The sequence below is a fragment of the Thalassophryne amazonica genome, chromosome 3 (assembly GCF_902500255.1).
Source record: "Thalassophryne amazonica chromosome 3, fThaAma1.1, whole genome shotgun sequence".
In the NCBI taxonomy this organism is placed as follows: Eukaryota; Metazoa; Chordata; class Actinopteri; order Batrachoidiformes; family Batrachoididae; genus Thalassophryne; species Thalassophryne amazonica.
Window position 1 is genome coordinate 25,575,150 of NC_047105.1, and position 20,744 is coordinate 25,595,893.

At 40.8% G+C, this 20,744-nt stretch overlaps 1 protein-coding gene across 1 annotated transcript in view; it reads left to right on the plus strand.

Annotated features, from left to right (window-relative positions):
- Positions 1–20,744, plus strand: part of podxl2 (podocalyxin-like 2) — a 43,578-nt gene continuing 22,834 nt past the window's right edge. Inside the window, exons 1-5 of the mRNA XM_034165935.1 lie at positions 1–144; positions 12,580–12,908; positions 15,030–15,327; positions 16,177–16,286; positions 18,633–18,855. Coding sequence (XP_034021826.1) covers positions 111–144; positions 12,580–12,908; positions 15,030–15,327; positions 16,177–16,286; positions 18,633–18,855 — 994 coding nt within the window. The 5' untranslated portion in view covers positions 1–110. The remainder of the gene's footprint in view (positions 145–12,579; positions 12,909–15,029; positions 15,328–16,176; positions 16,287–18,632; positions 18,856–20,744) is intronic.

Here is a 20,744-nt window from a genome sequence, read left to right on the forward strand (position 1 = left end):
GCGTGTGTCCGCGCGCCAGGACGAACCGCAGACCGTCTGTGCGGCTCCGCGGCCATGAGCGCCGCATCCCGCTGAACACGCCCACGCTCCGCACGCGCACTGCCGCAGACATGTCGGGCCTGCTGCTCGTGAGCGCGCTGACAGGTGAGTGACCGCAAAAAAAAAAAATTAAAACGTGTGATGTTTGCTGTCGACACACTGCGCACACGCACGGTTGCTGCGTGGGAGACACGCACTGCACTTCAATCAGCGGGCACACTGCAGTGTCTGGTGCACGCAAGCGCACCAGCACCGCATGATTAATCATCATCATAATCATCAACAACATACCTGTGCTGTATGAATCCAATCGAAGCCATCGATCGGTTATTGAATTAAGAGACTGGGCTTGGCTCTGAGTTTGTCTCTGGATTCAGACCGATGAGTCTTCGTTCTGGGTTTTTAGTCGATGATTCTTCTCAGACAGTCCCTTTATCGTTCTGCCTTCAAAAATTACTCGTCTTTGATTCTGTTTGAGCGTTTACACTGCACCACGACAAAACTGGTTTGTGATGCCTTAAAAACACACTTCGCTTAAACTGAGTTAAAGCAGATATCAGTTTACGCTGAAATGGTTTCGAATCGATCATTTAAACTACTTGCTTAAGCCATTTTCAGTAACAGTTGACTTAGAGCCGGTTTGAAATGGCTTAATGCGGTTTAAACTTTTCTACACCAGGTGCAGACTGTTAGGGTGCTTTTAAACTTGTGTTAAAGTGGCTTGGTAGGAGCAAACGGCTTAAAAATGGTTTCAAACAGCTTCAAAATTGTTTTACTATGTTAACTATATTATTTTAAACTAATTTTAGAAAGTTCTGAACCAGTAGTAAACTGTCTTTAACTGGATAGAGGTGATTGGTTTGAAACCATTCTACATGAGAAATAAAGTGGTTTAAAATGTGTTTAAAGTGCGAGACTGTTTTACTGTAAACTAGGTTATTTTATTTTAAAATGACACTGAAATGTCCAAAAGAAATGGTCAATGTCTTAAACTGGTTTTGAGGTATGTAATTGGTTTGAAACCATTCTATACACTAAGAAATTTAAACAGACTTTAAAATGCACTGTACAAATGGTAAAATGTCTTAAACTGGATTAGAGGGAATTGGTTTGAAACCATTCTATACAAGAAACAAAGTGGTTTAAATTGATTTTACACTGTTTAAAAATACTATGAGGTTGTTTTACTGTAAACTAGATTATTTTATTTTAAACTGACTTTAAGAGGACCTAAACAAATGGTAAAATCTGTGACGCCGATGGGAGAAAATCTGGGCCTGTATCCACAAAGCAACTCAAAGTCCTCTCAAAGATCTCATAACTTAACCTAAAATTTCCTGTCAAGGAAGCCAGCAGGTGTCTGAGAGCAAGTCTGAGCAAGGAGGGGACAGAAACTCTTATCTTTGTGAGAAGGCGGGGTTGACCCCACCTGTGATTGTCACGAGTTGTGATTGGTTGTCACAGAAAGGGGAGGAGAAATTAAAAAAAACAAAAAAAACAAATACGCTCCGCCCTCCTAGTCATGAATGGACAGTGAAATCAACTGATGATATAAACTGAACTGCATTAAGACCCGTAATCATGAGGATAACTTTAAGATGATGATACTCAGCAAAATTAAATGAATTGTTACACAGCTTAAAAAAATCTTTGAACATACATCATTTACATGCCGAATATATGTTAAAAGTGTGCGTGTATGCATACGTGCATGCGTGTGTGAGTTTATTTAGTACGTTTATTTTGAGTACAATAAAAATATATTATATAATAATATAATATATATAATAAAATATTATTATAATATTATATAATAATAATATAAAATAGTGAGGTCCTTAATCCCCTATTGCTCCCGGTGTGTAGTGAGCGCCTTGTATGGCAGCACCCTGACATCAGGGTGAATGTGAGGCATAAATGTAAAGCGCTTTGAGCATCTGATGCAGATGGAAAAACGCTATATAAATGCAGTCCATTTACCATTTACATAATATAATTGTAAATACGTTTAAAATACGTGCATGACACAAGAAAGTGAAAACACTTAATTCCATTGTGGTCAAATCAAATATCAAAATAGATGTAATAATAAAAGAAAATAACAAAATAATAATACAGATAATAATAATAAAAATAATGATAATAGTAACAGTATGTATATGATAACAAGACCCTAAACAATTTCTAAATACATTAAGACAGTAAATTAACATAAAATAATTACATAGATCAAGCCGGTACCATGTTACTGACTCACTGTCATCCTACAGAGAATATCTTTTCTGCCATTTTCTCTGTTTAACACACTCTTGGGCTTCTTAAAAGTCCTCCTCACTACTCTTACCAGTTTGGTACCTTAGGAGCTTTCTTAGGGCCTAAGGTGCTTTGCAGACATTTTTCATCTTACCAATGGAAAATTCTAAGAAATGTTTAAGAATTCGAGGAATTCTTAGATTTTTCTTAGAATAATGTCACTAGGAGCTGTTTTTAGCTTCAGGCTTCTTCGTGCATACAGGCCCAGATTTTTAACTGTTTTATTTTTCCGGGTTCAGACTGGCTTAAACTGCTTTACATTTGTTTTGCTTTACATTTGTTTTGTTGCACTGGTTTCATGTTATTACTCTAATCTCAGAGTAAACTGACTTGAGGTAACTTTAATTTAGCCTGTTCAGACATAAATCTTAGTTGGTTTGAGAGAGAGAGAGAGAGACTCGATGTACCACAGGAAGGCCTAGGCTGTCGGAAGCCTAGGCCTACACAGCCTAGGTTCAGGAAGCTTGTCGTTGCTGATGATACACTACATTACCCATAATGCAGTTTGGTTCTGATGTTAACATCACCATTTGAGTGAAAAAAATAAAAGGAAATGAATTGTGTTTGTCTGTGTTTATCGAGGTGTCAGGTTTGTGTCTGGTTGAAGACGGGGGGAGCTGTCTGTGGATTTGGGGGAGGGGGTACCAAGCAGAGGATAAGCGGATTTACGGGGAATTAAAACAGATGAGGCTTTAGGGGCGCCCACAATCACAAGCTAAACACAGAAACTGTAGCTGTTTGTGTTATTTGTTATATTTTTGAGCAAAAACGATCAGTCAGTAGGAAAATCAGGATCAAAGGTCGGTGATGAGGTTCAATGAATGTTAGAGAGCAAAGATAAATGATCCAGCATTTTCAGTAATCAAAGATTAGCGCCAGATTTCACCAATCATGATTATATGGCTTTGAGCTTGCTTGCTGAACTTTGATCCTGTTCTGTCATGTTGACCTCTCATCTTTGATCATCTTCCTGATGTTAAACACTGATTAATTTGATTCAGTAATTGAGATGGGAAGGAGCAGAATCAAAGTTCAATGATTAAAGATGAAAAGTAGTTTCAGGAAGCTCATCTTGGTGGGGGTAACAAAAACTACATTACCCATACTGCAGTTTGGTTGTGACGTTAACGTCACTGTTTGATTTGAAAACTACATAAAAAGGAAAAAATGTCTTTCTGCAAGGTCAGTGGTGGTCAAAGACTAGGATAAAATTTCACCAATCAGGATCACAGGACTTTGATCCTGCTCTGTCATCCTGACCTCCCATCTTTGATCATCTTCCTGATGTTCAACTCAGGTGAATTTGATCCTGTTATCAAGATGAGAGGAATCAGGATGAAAGGTAAAGTTCAAAGCTTTCATTTTGAGCTGGATCCACACCAAAATTTAATAGGTTTTTCCATGATCTATGATTTGGTGACTTATGAGTTATTCTGAATCAAAGACCATCAATCAGGATCAAAAATGTTAGAGAAGAGATATAGATGTGTAAGGTCACACATTACACATCTATATGATCAAGAGTAAAAGTCATGAAAGTTCAACAATCACTATCACCGATCTTCAGTCCTGTTCACTCATATTTAATAATGTTTCTGATGTTTGATCCTGATCATTGATACTGACTGATCATTGCTTTGATCCTGTAATTAAGATGGAAGAAATCAGCATCAAAGGATGATCTGCTCTTTGATCTTCAACTTCTTCGACCTCAGGTTGACTTCTGGACCAAACATGATTAAAATATATTTCTGTGATTTTGAGGTATTTTGGTGACAAACAAACACACAAATAGAAAAACAAACCATTTTGGGCTGAGTTCATTAATTGTCTCTTGACTGAATACTTTGATGCTTGAGGCTCGTCAAGTGCAGTCGCGTGACGGCTGCTCCATCCTGCAGTTTGTTGACGTGAGCAAATCTTCTCAGTTATATTTTGAGTGTTTTCTTTTCAAAGATATCTTGTCAGAGCAGCGGGTGCTCAGATGAACGTGTTCACATGTTCCTGCTCGGAGTGAAACCGTAACACTGCACCAGGATGCGTTTGTTGAAGGTGAAAGCTTCGTCAGCAAACGCTGCATGATGTTTTGCTTTCATGGACACTCGAGCAGAAGTTGAGTTCAGGTTGTCTCACTTTTGCACATTCCAAACACCGGAGGCACCTAAAAGCCAAAGATGACCGACCCACAGAACCTCACCTCAGCTCCGGGCTACAAATAAGTGCATGTGGTTACCGGGGAGACCTTTGTTGCTCCTTATAACATGCACCGGAAGGAACCACTTCAGTTCTTCTCCACCGAACACTCACCTGGCACCTGCACCTCAGAGGCGGTTCTAACCAGGAAGCGGTGGGGGGGTTCTGTTTGAATATATAGCAATATATACGCTGGACAAACCCTCCATGATGTCACCCATAGGTTTTCTGAAGAGCTGGTTTTGCAGTTCAAATGGGGCGGTTCCTAATGTCCCCATCTTGCAGTACCTGACCCTGCCTGAGACCCGGTCCACTCATAAATGGGTAAAGAATTGGAGTGTAGGCATGACCAGTGTGACCTGAGTAGGTCAAATGAAAGCTGAACCCCCCCCATATTTCCCCAATTTAGTTGTATCACCCCCCACCCCCACCCCTGTACAATGACAATAAAGACTATTTGAGTTACAAAACAAGCTGAAGCTAACAGGCTAACCTGTGTTCAGCTGTTCAATAAAGACATATTTGCAGAGTGGGTTTTGATTTTCGAGAAAGGGTTGCTTAGGTGCAGATATTAAAAATTATCACCTAGTCATGGAGTAAAAGTGGAGATAACCTCAAAGCTTTCAATACCTGCTAATTAGCACTGTAGTTACGATAAAAATGGAATAATAAATAAATTTCACTGAACAGAAATACTGGTGCGCAGACCTCATAGATACAATAGGTACATAAATACTACATAGGTACAATAAGCCTCTCTCAGATATTTGTAATAAATTGCTCAGAAAAGAGAAACACAGTAAAGTCCACAGCTGCTCGCAGCAGTTACAGCGGCCTCTGCTAGCGGGACCTTGGACTCGTCTTGCTGTCACATAGCTGTCACTCAAAGCAACCACACCCCCAATTTTTCATAATTTTATGGCATAACATAGCATTGATTTCAGGTCACTATCAATGAAATATATTTAGATACAGTTGTATGCAAAAGTTTGGGCCCCCCTGATGATTTCCATGATTTTCCTTTATAAATCATTGGTTGTTTGGCTCAGAAATTTCAGTTAAATATATCATATAGCAGACGAACACAGTGATATTTGAGAAGTGAAATGAAGTTCATAGGATGCAACGTGTGCAATAATTCTTTAAACAAAATTAGGCAGGTGCATAAATTTGGGACCCCAACAGAAAAAAATACATCAATATATAGTAGATCCTTCTTTTCCAGAAATAACAGCCTCTAAATGCTTCCTATAGCTTCCAATGAGAGTCTGGATTCTGGCTGAAGGTATTTTGGACCCTTCTTTTTTACAAAACATCTCAGGTTTGTTGGTTTCCGAGCATGAACAGCCTGCTTAAAATCACACCACAGATTTTCAATAATATTCAGGTCTGGGGACTGAGATGGCCATTCCAGAACATTCTGCTTGTTCCTCTGCATGAATGCCTTAGTCGATTTTGAGCAGTGTTTAGGATCGTTGTCTTGTTCCAGCCCTGGCGCAACTTGAACTTTGTCACTGATTCTTCAACATTGTTCTCAAGAATCTGCTGATATTGACTGGAATCCACGTGACCCTCAACTTTAACAAGATTCCCACACAGCCACACAGCATGATGGAACCACCTCCAAATTTTACTGTAGGTAGCAAGTGTTTTTCTTGGAATGCTGTGTTCTTTTTCAGCCATACATACCGCCCCTTGTTATGTCAAAATAACTCAGTTTGAGTTTCATCAGTCCACAGCACCTCATTCCAAAATGAAGCTGGCTTGTCCAAATGTGCTTGAGCATACCTCAAGTGACTCTGTTTGTGGCGTGTACACAGAAAAGGTTTCCTCTGCATTACAGCATCATACAGCATCTCCTTGTGCAAAGTGTGCTATATAGTTGAACGATGCATAGAGACACTATCTGCAACAACATCATGTTGTAGATCTTTGGAGCAGGTCTATGACTGACCATCCTTCGCTTCAGCTTATCTGAGATTTTTCTTGGCCTGCCACTTCGGGCCTTAACTAGTACTGTGCCTGCGGCCTTCCATTTCCTAACTATGTTCCTCACAGTGGAAACTGACAGCTGAAATCTCTGAGAAAGCTTTTTGTGTCCTTCCGCTAAACCATGATGTTGAACAGTCTTTGCTTTATTAAAATATAACAGCACCTCATACAATATTTGATAAAAAAAAAAAGGCCGGACCTCGACCTGGTTTATGGATGGAACATTTGCAACTGCTCCCAGGTTATTCCACTCCATTATATGTCATTCGTGCCCTACTTGAAAACACAGCCATCACATGTGTATATGGATTCCTGTCTGGGAAGTCTCAATCATGCTATGAAGAATTTCTCCAGGCCATTCTTTATAAGTGTGATCAACTCGGATTTAATCCAGATCCGACAACTGTCATCACAGACTTTTAGCAGGCAATGATAAATGCTGTGCAGAGTGTTTTGGGGCCTCATGTGACATCCCGTGGCTGCTTCTACCACCTGGCACAGAGTACTTGGCAAAAAATACAGAGCCTAGGATTGGTCAATGCCTACAGGACAGATGAGAGTGTGAAGCACTTCTGTGGTATGCTTAATGCACTGGCATTTCTACCTGAAGAAGAGGTCACCAGTGGCATGGTCTAACTTATGGAGAACAAATCTGTTTTTGCACCTGATACTTATCTCTTTGGTGAGTAGTTTCACACCCACTTCATTTAACTGTTTGGCATTTGACAATTAAGAACCCCCTTCAACACGTTTCACCTCTATTATGAGGAACACACATGCCAAAACTCTGCTGAGTAAAACTTCATATGAACCAGGGGGGGTTTGTCTGAGAATGCACTTTTACTAGGGGGGGTTTATCCTAGGGGGCTTTTGTCAGGGGGGTTTTGTCCGTACCCCTTGTGTATTATGTCAGCATTTATTTTGAACAACATTACTGCTACTTTTAGGACAAAAAGCCAGCATTCAATATGTCTAGATACAGTAGTGTTCAGAATAATAGTAGTGCTATGTGACTAAAAAGATTAATCCAGGTTTTGAGTATATTTCTTATTGTTACATGGGAAATAAGGTACCAGAAGATTCAGTAGATTCTCACAAATCCAACAAGACCAAGCATTCATGATATGCACACTCTTAAGGCTATGAAATTGGGCTATTAGTAAAAAAATTAGAAAAGTGGGTGTTCACAATAATAGTAGCATCTGCTGTTGATGCTACAAACTCAAAACTATTATGTTCAAACTGCTTTTATAGCAATCCTGTGAATCACTAAACTAGTATTTAGTTGTATAACCACAGTTTTTCATGATTTCTTCACATCTGCGAGGCATTAATTTTGTTGGTTTGGAACCAAGATTTTGCTCGTTTACTAGTGTGCTTGGGGTCATTGTCTTGTTGAAACACCCATTTCAAGGGCATGTCCTCTTCAGCATAAGGCAACATGACCTCTTCAAGTATTTTGACATATCCAAACTGATCCATGATACCTGGTATGCAATATATAGGCCCAACACCATAGTAGGAGAAACATGCCCATATCATGATGCTTGCACCACCATGCTTCACTGTCTTCACTGTGAACTGTGGCTTGAATTCAGAGTTTGGGGGTCGTCTCACAAACTGTCTGCGGCCCTTGAACCCAAAAAGAACAGTTTTACTCTCATCAGTCCACAAAATGTTCCTCCATTTCTCTTTAGGCCAGTTGATGTGTTCTTTGGCAAATTGTAACCTCTTCTGCACGTCTTTTATTTAACAGAGGGACTTTGCGGGGGATTCTTGCAAATAAATTAGCTTCACACAGGCGTCTTCTAACTGTCACAGCACTTACAGGTAACTCCAGACTGTCTTTGATCATCCTGGAGCTGATCAATGGGTGAGCCTTTGCCATTCTGGTTATTCTTCTATCCATTTTGATGGTTGTTTTCCATTTTCTTCCACGCATCTCTGTTTTTTTTTTTTTTTTTTTGTCCATTTTAAAGCACTGGAGATCATTGTAGATGAACAGCCTATAATTTTTTTGCACCTGCGTATAAGTTTTCCCCTCTCCAATCAACTTTTTAATCAAACTACTCTGTTCTTCTGAACAATGTCTTGGACGTCCCATTTTCCTCAGGCTTTTAAAGAGAAAAGCATGTTCAACAGGTGCTGGCTTCATCCTTAAATAGGGGACACCTGATTCACACCTGTTTGTTCCACAAAATTGACGAACTCACTGACTGAATGCCACACTACTATTATTGTGAACACCCCTTTTTCTACTTTTTTTTTTTTTTACTAATAGCCCAATTTCATAGCCTTAAGAGTGTGCATATCATGAATGCTTGGTCTTGTTAGATTTGTGAGAATCTACTGAATCTACTGGTACCTTGTTTCCCATGTAACAATAAAAAATATACTCAAAACCTGGATTAATCTTTTTAGTCACATAGCACTACTATCATTCTGAACACTACTGTATATTATGTATTATTAGAGCTCAAGGTCATACTTTTGACCTATATATGTGAAATTTTAAGTATCTGAGTATGATTTCAGAATTTACCAAGAATGGCTTTACTGTGACTTTTAGCAGAAAAGTCCCACATCACATGTTAATTTGCTTGTGCTTCAATATCTTTTGATACAATAGATTGATTTGCACTGCGGTAAAAGCTGATTTTAAAAAAAGCTGCTGTTGGGCTACAGTTGTTGTTAGGTTTTTCCAATCAGCTAAGTGGTATTTGGAGACTTTGAGGTCTTTGTTATGTGGATTCCCAGGAATCTGACTCTCCATTGCGTCTCCATGGATGCGAAGGGGGAGGTGTTCTTTGCCTTTTGTTCTCCTGAAGTCTGCAGTGACCTGCTTTGACTTGCTGGCGCTTTGGATCAGATTGTTGCTGATGCACCACTGAACGAGGTGTTTCCAACTCCATCGTCAGAACTGACTCAGCTGAAGTTTTTTTTCTTTATGGCTGTAGTGTCAGAAGTGATGGGTGCATGAGGTGCAATCACGTGTCACAAAATGCACAGTGGCTCATTAAAAACACATTTAAAATCGTCACATCATGTTGTTTATCTGCTTCCTGGAAGACATTTAATGCACTTTGTTGTGCTGCCGACATAAACAGCCTGTGAGAAGAGCGGACGTGAAACTCTGTTCTATGCATATTAATATTTTAATTAATCATTAAGTTCTAGTGTTGGAGAAACCTTATCGCTGCCCTCTGAAAATGTCTTCATGAAGCTCCCCTCATTATTTATTTGCTTATTTGTTGTTTTAAATTTTTAATTTTACGGCATAAGACATTGAAACCCTTCAAGCCAACTTTTTTTTTTATCAGCGCTGTAAATACTGTAATTTACTGAAATGTTTGTCGTTCACCAACTCATCCCTTCATTTTCCTTTTCTTCCATGCATGCATTTGTCAGTGCAGCCAGGCTGGATTAAATCAATTTTTTTTTTTCTCTGAGCGTACAGTGGTGCAGTGATCTCACTCAGTACATCAGCATCTGTGGAGCAATATCAGCGCTTATCAGTTATTCCCCAAAAATAATCAATATAGTCAATTTTCCTGCATTAGATTGAAATAAAATCACTCTACACCGATCAGCCATATGAATGGGATGACTGACAGGTGAGGTGAATACCACATTATGTCATTACAGTGGCACCTGTCAGTGTTTGGGTGATACTAGGCAGCAAAATAACATTTTATCCTCCAGGTTGATATGTTGTAAGCAGGAAAAATGGAGCAGCATAAACATTTGCTGCTGGCACCACAGTACCAGATGCCACAGCACACCTTTGATGGTTCAGGGCTGTTTCAGTGGCAAAGGCGGGGGGGCACACAGTGTTATGGCTGATTGGTGTAACATATGGCTTTGCCAACATATACCGGCAGCGTGTCTGAACAGTCAGCAGACAGTTCATTAGGTGCAGCTTTCTATCTAATAACATGATCCATGCCAGCTGTGATGATGCTCATTCAGCTGTGGATCAGGATTTGGAAGTGGGAAAGCCGGATGTGCGTGGGTGTACCCCAGACTGCTCTCTGTCTGCAGCCACAGATGGCTGTCTGACCTCACGCCTGGCACACGCTGAACTCCGGAGGGCGGCTGACACTCCCCACTGAGGAGGGATTCTCAAGTCAGCACTTTAACATTTAAACACATCAGCCACAATATGTCGTCACTTCTGTTTCACCCCCCCCCCCCCCCAAAAAAAACCAAACAAATAAAAAAGTGGATTTGTTTGTTTCAATCTGGTAATAAAGCATCAGACATCAGTGAAAAATATAATTTCTGTTTATGAATATGTTGACATTAAAGCACGTAATAATTAACAAATAATAATAATAATAATGAACAAATATGCTGTTTTTTCTCTTACTGCTGACATGGATCTTGATGTGTATCATCTTGTTTAATGACTGAAAAACCCATAATGCATATATGGGTGATTCTTAGACTACGGGCACTTATTATGTCCTTTGATCATATTGTATGAAAAACAGAAAAAAGGGGAAATTTCACACTTTTATAGTTATCTTTACAATGAAAGTGTTAAGAAATTTGTTCTAGTAGTCTATGATGACTTTTTCACCTTTTTTCAGCATCATTATATGCAAATATTGCCGTTTTGTGCTTGTCCCACACCCAGACTTTTGATCTTCAATGATAAAAATGAATGGTAAAAAACCGTTTTTTCTAATGTTTTAAAATATCTCTGAATAAAATATCAGTAAAATAGTCAAAACATAATTGGGGTATTCAGTGTCATACAACTGTTGTGATTTTTTAAACAAAATGTAGTTGTCCCACACTATTGCCGTAATTTCCACCACAACACTGTAATGTCCCTTTAAACAGTTTGTATGAAAGATTGTTTGGGTAGTTTCTATGGAGATAAACAGTGACATCAGAGCACATGTACACTCAACAAAAATATAAACGTAACACTTTTGGTTTTGCTCCCATTTTGTATGAGATGAACTCAAAGATCTAAAACTTTTTCCACATACACAATATCACCATTTCCCTCAAATATTGTTCACAAACCAGTCTAAATCTGTGATAGTGAGCACTTCTCCTTTGCTGAGATAATCCATCCCACCTCACAGGTGTGCCATATCAAGATGCTGATTAGACACCATGATTAGTGCACAGGTGTGCCTTAGACTGCCCACAATAAAAGGCCACTCTGAAAGGTGCAGTTTTATCACACAGCACAATGCCACAGATGTCGCAAGATTTGAGGGAGCGTGCAATTGGCATGCTGACAGCAGGAATGTCAACCAGAGCTGTTGCTAGTGTATTGAATGTTCATTTCTCTACCATAAGCTGTCTCCAAAGGCGTTTCAGAGAATTTGGCAGTACATCCAACCAGCCTCACAACCGCAGACCACGTGTAACCATACCAGCCCAGGACCTCCACATCCAGCATGTTCACCTCCAAGATCGTCTGAGACCAGCCACTCACCATTCTTCAAGCCACACCCACTGCTCCTGTGATTGGTCCATTCAAACTGTCCTGGACTGTGATTGGCCTGTTAAAGTTTGTGATGCTGAACTTGTAACTGCAGACTTTTCTTGTTTTGCCTCCAGATGAAAAACTCTCCCGCACACCCGTGATAACTGTACATGATGAAACAGGCTGCTGATGACCGTATTCAGTCCTCGAGCCGCCTGTTTGAAACCCGAATGTAACATTTAAACAGATTGAACATTTCCCACTGATCACACTCTCCAGTGTGTATGTGTCAAAATTGTTGACAGCATTCATCCGGCGTAAAACGTGCCAAATCCCAGTGCAGATCTCTGCTGGATCAGAGCAACTGAATGGAAACAAACAAACAAACAAAAAACAACAAACCAATTTTTTTTCTGTTTTATTTCACGTCATTGTATGCTTTTAAAGTTTTTTTTTTTTTCAAATAAAATCTCTCCCATCTCTGACAAACTCATTTCTATATTGAAGATTCATTTAAATTCATCATCTTAAAACAATCATAGCACCTATTAGTCTGTGGTAATGTTTCTGTTCTCTCTCTTTTTTTTCTGTAGCTCTTCTGTGCAGCTCTGATGCCTTCAGACTGGGTTCTTCCCAGAGGGTCATGCCCTTAAGACCTTCAGTGGCCCATAGGGTCCAGGATGAAGATCCGGTCCACCCACAGTTCATTCAAGACTTAATCAGAACCAAACGCCACTCGATGCAGGAATTAGTGCGAGTCCAGCCAAATCTGGTTCACGACATGGGCTGGCCAGAGATCCACGAAACCTCCCGCTCTGAGCCTCAGGTGGAGTCTGTGAACATCTCACTGGTGGATCCAGCACCACCCTCTGGCAGTCAGAGTAACACTGAGAACCTGGAAGAGGAGGAGGAGGAGATGGAGGTGAGGAAGAGTTGTGACGTCTCTGTGAGATCGGATTTTAAGGTTCTCATACTGGCCTATAAAATTGTTCACATGCTGGCACCTCCCTACCTGGATGACCCGGTTAAACCTTACGTACCGCCCGGGCCCTGTGTTCTCAGCGTGCAGAACTTCTCTGTGTCCCTCAGGTGAATAAAAGTCTGCAGGTCACAGAGCTTTCTCTTATCGTGCCCCTGTTCTGTGGAATGATCTCCATGTCCACATAAGGCAGTCGGATTCTGTGGAGACTTTTAAATCAAGACTTCAGACCCATTTGTTTTCCCTGTTTTATCGTTAGTATATTATGTTATGTGTTTTTATTGTTTTTACTCTTTTATGGTTTTGCGCTTTTATTATATTTTTAATCTTTTAATTCATTTTGTTCTGTTGTTCTGAGTTGTGTTGTCTGAAGCGCCTTGAGGCGACATTGTCATGAGTTGGCGCTACGTATAAAAGAAGACGTGAATTTTGAATTTGACACAATGTACTTTTAGTCCGGTTTTAAATGTGAAGAAAGTAGAGCTGAACTCATTAACGCACGTCCTTCCTGTGAGGGCAAACAACCTGCACCGTTTGGATGGAATTCATTAAAATTCATTAATCTGTTTTTGATTTATTTTTGGACAGAAAGTGAGTCATTCCTGAATCTGGATCAGCACCATTTTTCAGGGATTCTTGTGCTTCCAAAAGACAATATGAGGTCTGTCCATAAAGTATAGGTCCTTTTTATTTTTTTCAAAAACTATATGGATTTCATTCATATGTTTTTACGTCAGACATGCATGAACCCTCGTGCGCATGCGTGAGTTTTTCCACGCCTGTCGGTGACGTCATTCGCCTGTGAGCACTCCTTGTGGGAGGAGTCGTCCAGCCCTTCGTCGGAATTCCTTTGTCTGAGAAGTTGCTGAGAGACTGGCGCTTTGTTTGATCAAACTTTTTTCTAAACCTGTGAGACACATCGAAGTGGACACGGTTCAAAAAATTAAGCTGGTTTTCAGTGAAAATTTTAACGGCTGATGAGAGATTTTGAGGTGATACTGTCGCTTTAAGGACTTCCCACGGTGCGAGACGTCGCGCTGCGCTCTCAGGCGGCGTCATCAGCCTGTTTCAAGCTGAAAACCTCCACATTTCAGGCTCTATTGATCCAGGACGTCGTGAGAGAACAGAGAAGTTTCAGAAGAAGTCGGTTTCAGCATTTTATCCGGATATTCCACTGTTAAAGGAGATTTTTTTAATGAAAGACGTGCGGACGGGTCCGCGCGTCGGGACGCAGCCGGCGCGGTGCGGCGGCACAGGAAAAACACCTCCGTGTTGATAACCATTTGTAAAATCCAGGCGGCTTTTGATGGCTTTCAGTGGAGTGAGTATATGAGAAATTGTTTAACAGCTGGACATGTTCCAACTTGTCCTTAAGGCTTCCAACAGAGGTGTTTTTCCTGTGGCGGAGCGTCGCGGCGGCTGCGAGCCGACGCTCGGACCCGTCCGCATGTCTTTCATTAAAAAAATCTCCTTTAACAGTGAAATATCCGGATAAAATGCTGAAACCGACTTCTTCTGAAACTTCTCTGTTCTCTCACGACGTCCTGGATCAATAGAGCCTGAAATGTGAAGGTTTTCAGCTTGAAACAGGCTGATGACGCCGCCTGAGAGCGCTGCGCGACGTCTCGCACTGTGGGAAGTCCTTAAAGCGACAGTATCAGCCGTTAAAATTTTCACCGAAAACCAGCTTAATTTTTCGAACCGTGTCCACTTCGATGTGTCTCACAGGTTTAGAAAAAGTTTTGATCAAACAAAGCGCCAGTCTCTCAGCAACTTCTCAGACAAAGGAATTCCGACGAGGGGCTGGACGACTCCTCCCACAAGGAGTGCTCACAGGCGAATGATGTCACCGACAGGCGTGGAAAAACTCACGCATGCGCACGAGGGTTCAAGCATGTCTGACGTAAAAACATATGAATGAAATCCATATAGTTTTTGAAAAAAATAAAAAGGACCTATACTTTATGGACAGACCTCGTATTTCTCAGACGTTTCACAGATATTTGTATAATATCGACTGCATATACAGGCGTGTATGAACTCCTAATGTCTTTTTCCTTTCAGCGTATGGTCCATCTGGCACTTCCTCAGGATGCCAGGAACTACCTGGGTCAGATGGACTCTACTGACTCAGAGACCGAACTCCTTGGTGGGCCAGGAGCCGGCGACGCCTCCCTGGAGGCCTCCGCCTTCTACGGGACAGACAGTGAGGACAAAGACAGAGGAGAGGAGGGAGGGGAGGACAAGGAGAGGCGAGGGGGAGACAACCGAGAGGGGGAAGGAGAACGTGAGGCAGAAATGGACAAGTTTCAAGATGTTCTACAGGTCAACCACACAACACCGGATCTGGATGTTCTGATTGGTTAGTACCAACAGTTTTGTATTTCTTACAAAGTAAAGTTTTTTTTTCATGATTGAGGGGAAAAATGCAGGGTGACGCAGCCAGGACACGCTGGATGGATTATATTTCACAGATGGCTTGGGAGCACCTCAGAATACCCCAGGAAGAGTGAGAGGACTTGGCCGAGGATAGGGAAGTGTGGGATGAGCTGCTTGGTATAGTGGCACTGTGACATGGACCAGGATATCAAGTCAAGTCTGGTGCTGCTCTTCGCTGTAACCACAACACCACAGAATCCCCTTGGGTCCTGGATGGCAACCACCCAGGCAGACAACTGGTGCATTCCCACATCTCTAAAATAAGCATCTATGTGCCACAGCCAGGTGACATGTGGGCATCTCATCATGCACAGAGAAACACACCACATGTCCAAAATGTTGGAACTGACACTCTCTCACAATCTGGACCAGGATACAGGAAGTGGCAGAAAATGAATGAGTGAATGAAATGAGATAGACAGGTGGGCTGGGAGTGGAGGCTGCAGAAGAAGAGTCCCGCCCTCTTGTGCAACCGTAGAGTTCAGTCACTAACGCAAAAGGCACAAATTATTAATTAAATAACATAAATGAAGTAGTTTGTGCAGATAAATCACTTCGTTTGGCTGCACAGCTGCTTCTTTTCCTTTCATATTTTTCTGGTCCAAAAGCTACAAATGACTTCAGTCTGTATTTTTACAGCCTCAAACGTAAAAATCTGCTGCTGCGTTCATATGCTTCATGTCTTTTATTTATCTGCTGTGAGGCATTGACTGTCCAGAGCAGCTGTGGGGTGAATGAATGTGTTTGTGACACGTGTCTTTGTGTCCTGCAGGCTACAGCCCGTCCGTCCAAGCCTTCAGCTCCAGCTTGTTCGGCCTCTCCTCTCCAGCTCAGGTGCATGTTTCTGGGCTGCAGGAGCAGCGAGCCGCCCCGGTCCTGGAGGTGAGGGGGGTCCCCATCATCTCAATGTGCAATGTGTTACATTTCTTATTAAAACATTTTAATTTATTAGGCTGCATTATGGTGATAGTTTGTGTGTTCTAACTATATATATATATATATATATGCACGACTGGAGGGTTAAACATTTCATAATTATCATTAATTTGAGCAATATATAAATGAAAGTTCCGTTCTTTGCTCCTGTGATCAGTCGTGGTCTAGCGCAGGGGAAGGCAGCCCCCCCAGCCAATACACACACTTAGTATTAAAACAACTAAACTCATGATGTTCACACTTGTTTGTGTATTTTGGGATATTCAATATTATTTGTTTGTTATCAGGAGAGTAATATGAATATTATCATATTATCAAATCATATTTTCATCCTAAAGACTTCTTTTCACCTCCTGACATTATGTCAGTAAAACAGATCTAAATCATAAATTTTTACTTCATCTGCTCTGAAGTTGCCCTTGAACTTGTTTCATATTTCCTGTTAGAAATCTGTTGACTTTATTTACACTAAATACGGGGCATCTGGAAAATATTCACAGCGCTTCACTTTTTCCACATTTTATGTTACAGCCTTATTCCCAATTGGAGTAAATTCATTTTTCCCCCTGAAAATTCTACACACAACACGCCATAATGACAACATGAAAAAAGTTTTTGTTTGTTTTAATTTAAAAATAAAAACAAATGAATCACGTGTACATAAGTATTCACACCCTTTGCTCAATACTTTGTTGATGCACCTTTGGCAGCAATTACAGCCTCAAGTCTTCTTGAATATGATGTCACAACCTTGGTGCACCTATCTTTGGGCAGTTTTGTCCATTCCTCTTTGCAGCACCTCTCAAGCTCCATCAGGTTGGATGTGGAGAGTCTGTGCACAGCCATTTTCAGATCTCTCCAGAGATGTTCAATCAGAGTCAGGTCTGGGCTCTGGCTGGGCCACTCAAGAACATTCACAGAGTTTTCCTGAAGACACTCCTTTGATATCTTGGCTGTGTGCTTTGGGTCATTGTCCTGCTGAAATATGAATCACCGCAGGAGCAGGTTTTCATCCAGGATGTCTCTGTACATTGCTGCATTCATCTTTCCCTCAATCCTGACTAGTCTCCCAGTTCCTGCTGCTAAAAAACATCCCCACAGCATGATGCTGTCACCACCATGCTTCACTGTAGGGATGGTGCCTGATTTCCTCCAAACACCTGGCAATCATGACAAAGAGTTCAATCTTTGTCTCATCAGACCAGAGAATTTTGTTCCTCGTGGTCTGAGAGTCCTTCAGGTGCCTTTTGTCAAATTCTAGGTGGGCTGCCATGTGCCTTTTACTAAGGAGTGGCTTCCGTCTGGCCACTCTACCATACAGGCCTGACTGGTGGATTGCTGCAGAGACAGTGTCCTTCTGGAAGGTTCTTCTCTCTCCACAGACGAAAGCTAGAGCTCTGACAGAGTGACCATCAGGTTCATGGTCACCTCCCTGACTAAGGTCCTTCTCCCCTGATCACTTAGTTTAGACAGGCAGCAGCTCTAGGAAGAGTGCTGGTGGATCTGAAATTCTTCCATTTATGGATGATGGAGGCCACTGTGCTCATTGGGACCTTCAAAGCAGACATTTTTCTGTATCCTTCCCCACATTTGTGCCTCGAGACAATCCTGTCTTAGAGGTCTACAGACAATTCCTTTGACTTCATGCTTGGTTTGTGCTCTGACATAAACTGTCAACTGTGGGACCTTATATGAAGACAGGTGTGTGTCTTTCCAAATCATGTCCAATCAACTGAATTTACCCCCTGTGGACTCCAGTTAAGCTGTGGAAACATCTCAAGGATGATCAGTGGAAAACAGGATGCACCTGAGCTCAATTTGAGCTACATGGCAAAGGCTGTGACTACTTACGTACACGTGATTTCTTATTTTTTTGTATTTTTAATAAATTTGCAAAAATCTCAAAAACTTTTTTCACATTATCATTATGAGGTATTGTGTGTAGAATTTTGAGGGAAAAAAGGAATGTCATTCATTTTGGAATACGTCTGTAACATAACAAAATGTGGAAAAAGTGCAGCACTGTGAATACTTTCCGAATGCACTGAAAATAAATAAATGAAGACAGAAATTAAGGAGCAGCTTGGATTGGAGATGTTTTTTCCTTAATGCGTGGCAGAGCTGTTAGAGTCACAAACACAATGGATTAACTTTAACTTGCTTAAATTCTGCTCTGTGCAAGTGCAATATTGAGGAAAATACCGGATCAGAACTTGGTATTGGCAGATACTCAGTATTAAATGATTTGTAAATGTACTTTTTGTTTTTGCTGAGGTCTGATGTTTCACACAGGTGTCACCCTTCGAGAAGGATCAATGGGAGGCAGCAAGGGAGGAAGACGGTCAGTCCAGTGGCTTTGATATCCTCCAATCCTCCATCAGTTCTCCCAGTACTGCTTTACCGACTAATACTGCTACTACTGCTGGTACTGCTACTGGTGGAGAAACAGTAGGAACATCCACTCCTGAGACTGACACAGGCACAGACTTTGGGCTACTGGGAAATTATGCAAAAGGTAAGTTTTAAAATTTTCCAGGAGCAAAAATGTGCAACATTAAGTGAAATGGCGACCATTTTGGACGCCATCTTGGACTTTGAAAAAGAAGGGGAAGAAGCTTTATTGCCATTGTACAAGAAATACAAAGAAGTTCTGTTTGGTAGCATCTCCTCTCTTTTTTAGCAGCTAGAATGCTAAAAAAGCCACAAAGGGGATTTTCAAGGACTTTTAGTTTGTGATTCTGCACTTTTTCTGGACCTATGCTAAAAATGTCAGCTTGTTCTATTTGTGATAAAACTCTTGTACTACACCTGAATCCAATGAAAGACTTGTTAGCAGACTTTTAATGAGCCTTTCATTGGATTCAGGTGTGTTGGAGCAGGGAGACAACTAAGAGTGTCAGAAAGGTGGCTCTCGAGGACCGAACTTGGCCACCCCTGTACTACAGGGATTAAAATTCTTTGTCACTACAACAGATTTCCCTCAGTTGGGCTGCCAAAACGCAGATTTCATGCTGACACCATCATGCCGAAAAATTGACTGGACGCAAGATATAAAATTTACCATGTTCAAAAACTGATTTTTAGAATAATGTCTCCGTTTTGTTTTTTCCCTTCTGGCAGCGATTCCCCATCTATTCCTCTGTGTCCTGTTTGCAGTCTGGTGAAGGGGGGGGGGGGACGACGACGCAATCAGAGCAATCAGAGTTTTACTAACATATTTTTAAGCTTTTCTTTTCTTTCAAAGTCTGCTCTGAGTGTCTCTGTGAGTGTCCTTACTGTGGTTAAACTAAAAACATAGCTGCAGACCCGCAACGTATTGACAACAAACACTAACATTGTCCCCCCCAAATATGGCTTAAAATTGCTTTCTGAGGACGATGTACCTTTCAATTAGGTCGCGCTTTCCACATAAATACACAAATTCTTGATTGCAAACCAGGGGCGTATCCAGATGGAAAGAGGGTGTTGGGGAGCATGCCCTCCACAAAACCCCTTGATTAAAGGTCCACTTTTGAAGGCATTTTTCATACTACTGTGACTTTTATAATAGTAGTAATAAATTTAACAACTAAAATGTTTAAATCTGTATTACTCTGGGCCTAGGTTTTACTGTAGTTCTGGACTAAGGTTAATTGATTAGCCATATAAAAATAAAATTAAACATGTAAAAATTTTACTTTTCTGCATAACTAAAGTGGAATGTGAAGCAATATCTTTTTAATGTAATGTCTAAACTTGGGCTTGACTGGGTCTGTTTGGGGTTCTATCTTTAAAATCAGGTCAGTTAAGATGAGGGAAGCCAAAAATATGAAAATCATTATGGCTCTTGTGGTTAGTAATCTTATCAAACAAACATGTAGCTTGTGATTTCAATTTTGGTGAAAGGCAAAGAAAAGGTAAAAATGCACAAAAGAAAATGCAAATACAGTACACATTAAGCAGTACAACTACGAGTAAATTGAGGGGGATCAGGGTGAGAAAGTAGAACTTTCCAGATGAAAAAGGGCCACTTTCAGCATAAAAGGACCCCCCCACCTTTGTTTCAGATCCTGGCTGTGGGCCTGAGATTTTAATTGGTGCTGAAAGAAGTTTTCAATTTCATTTTAATTTATTTTCATTTATATAGCACCAAATCACAACAAAGTTGCCTCAGGGTGCTTCACACAAGTAAGGTCCAGACTTACCAAGTTGTCCTCTTAAAATGTGTTTATCCTGAAGGATTTAAATAATGCGCAGGTTAAAGTTTTTTCTGTAATATGATGCTGCATTAGAAAAGAGCAGCAACGGTTAGTGAGTGAAACATAATCTGTTCAACAGGAGAACAATTTGCTGTTTTCTTAACCGTCTCCACCTTGTTTAACTTAATGATTTGGCTGTGAAAAAAAAATTTCAGTCAAAATATTT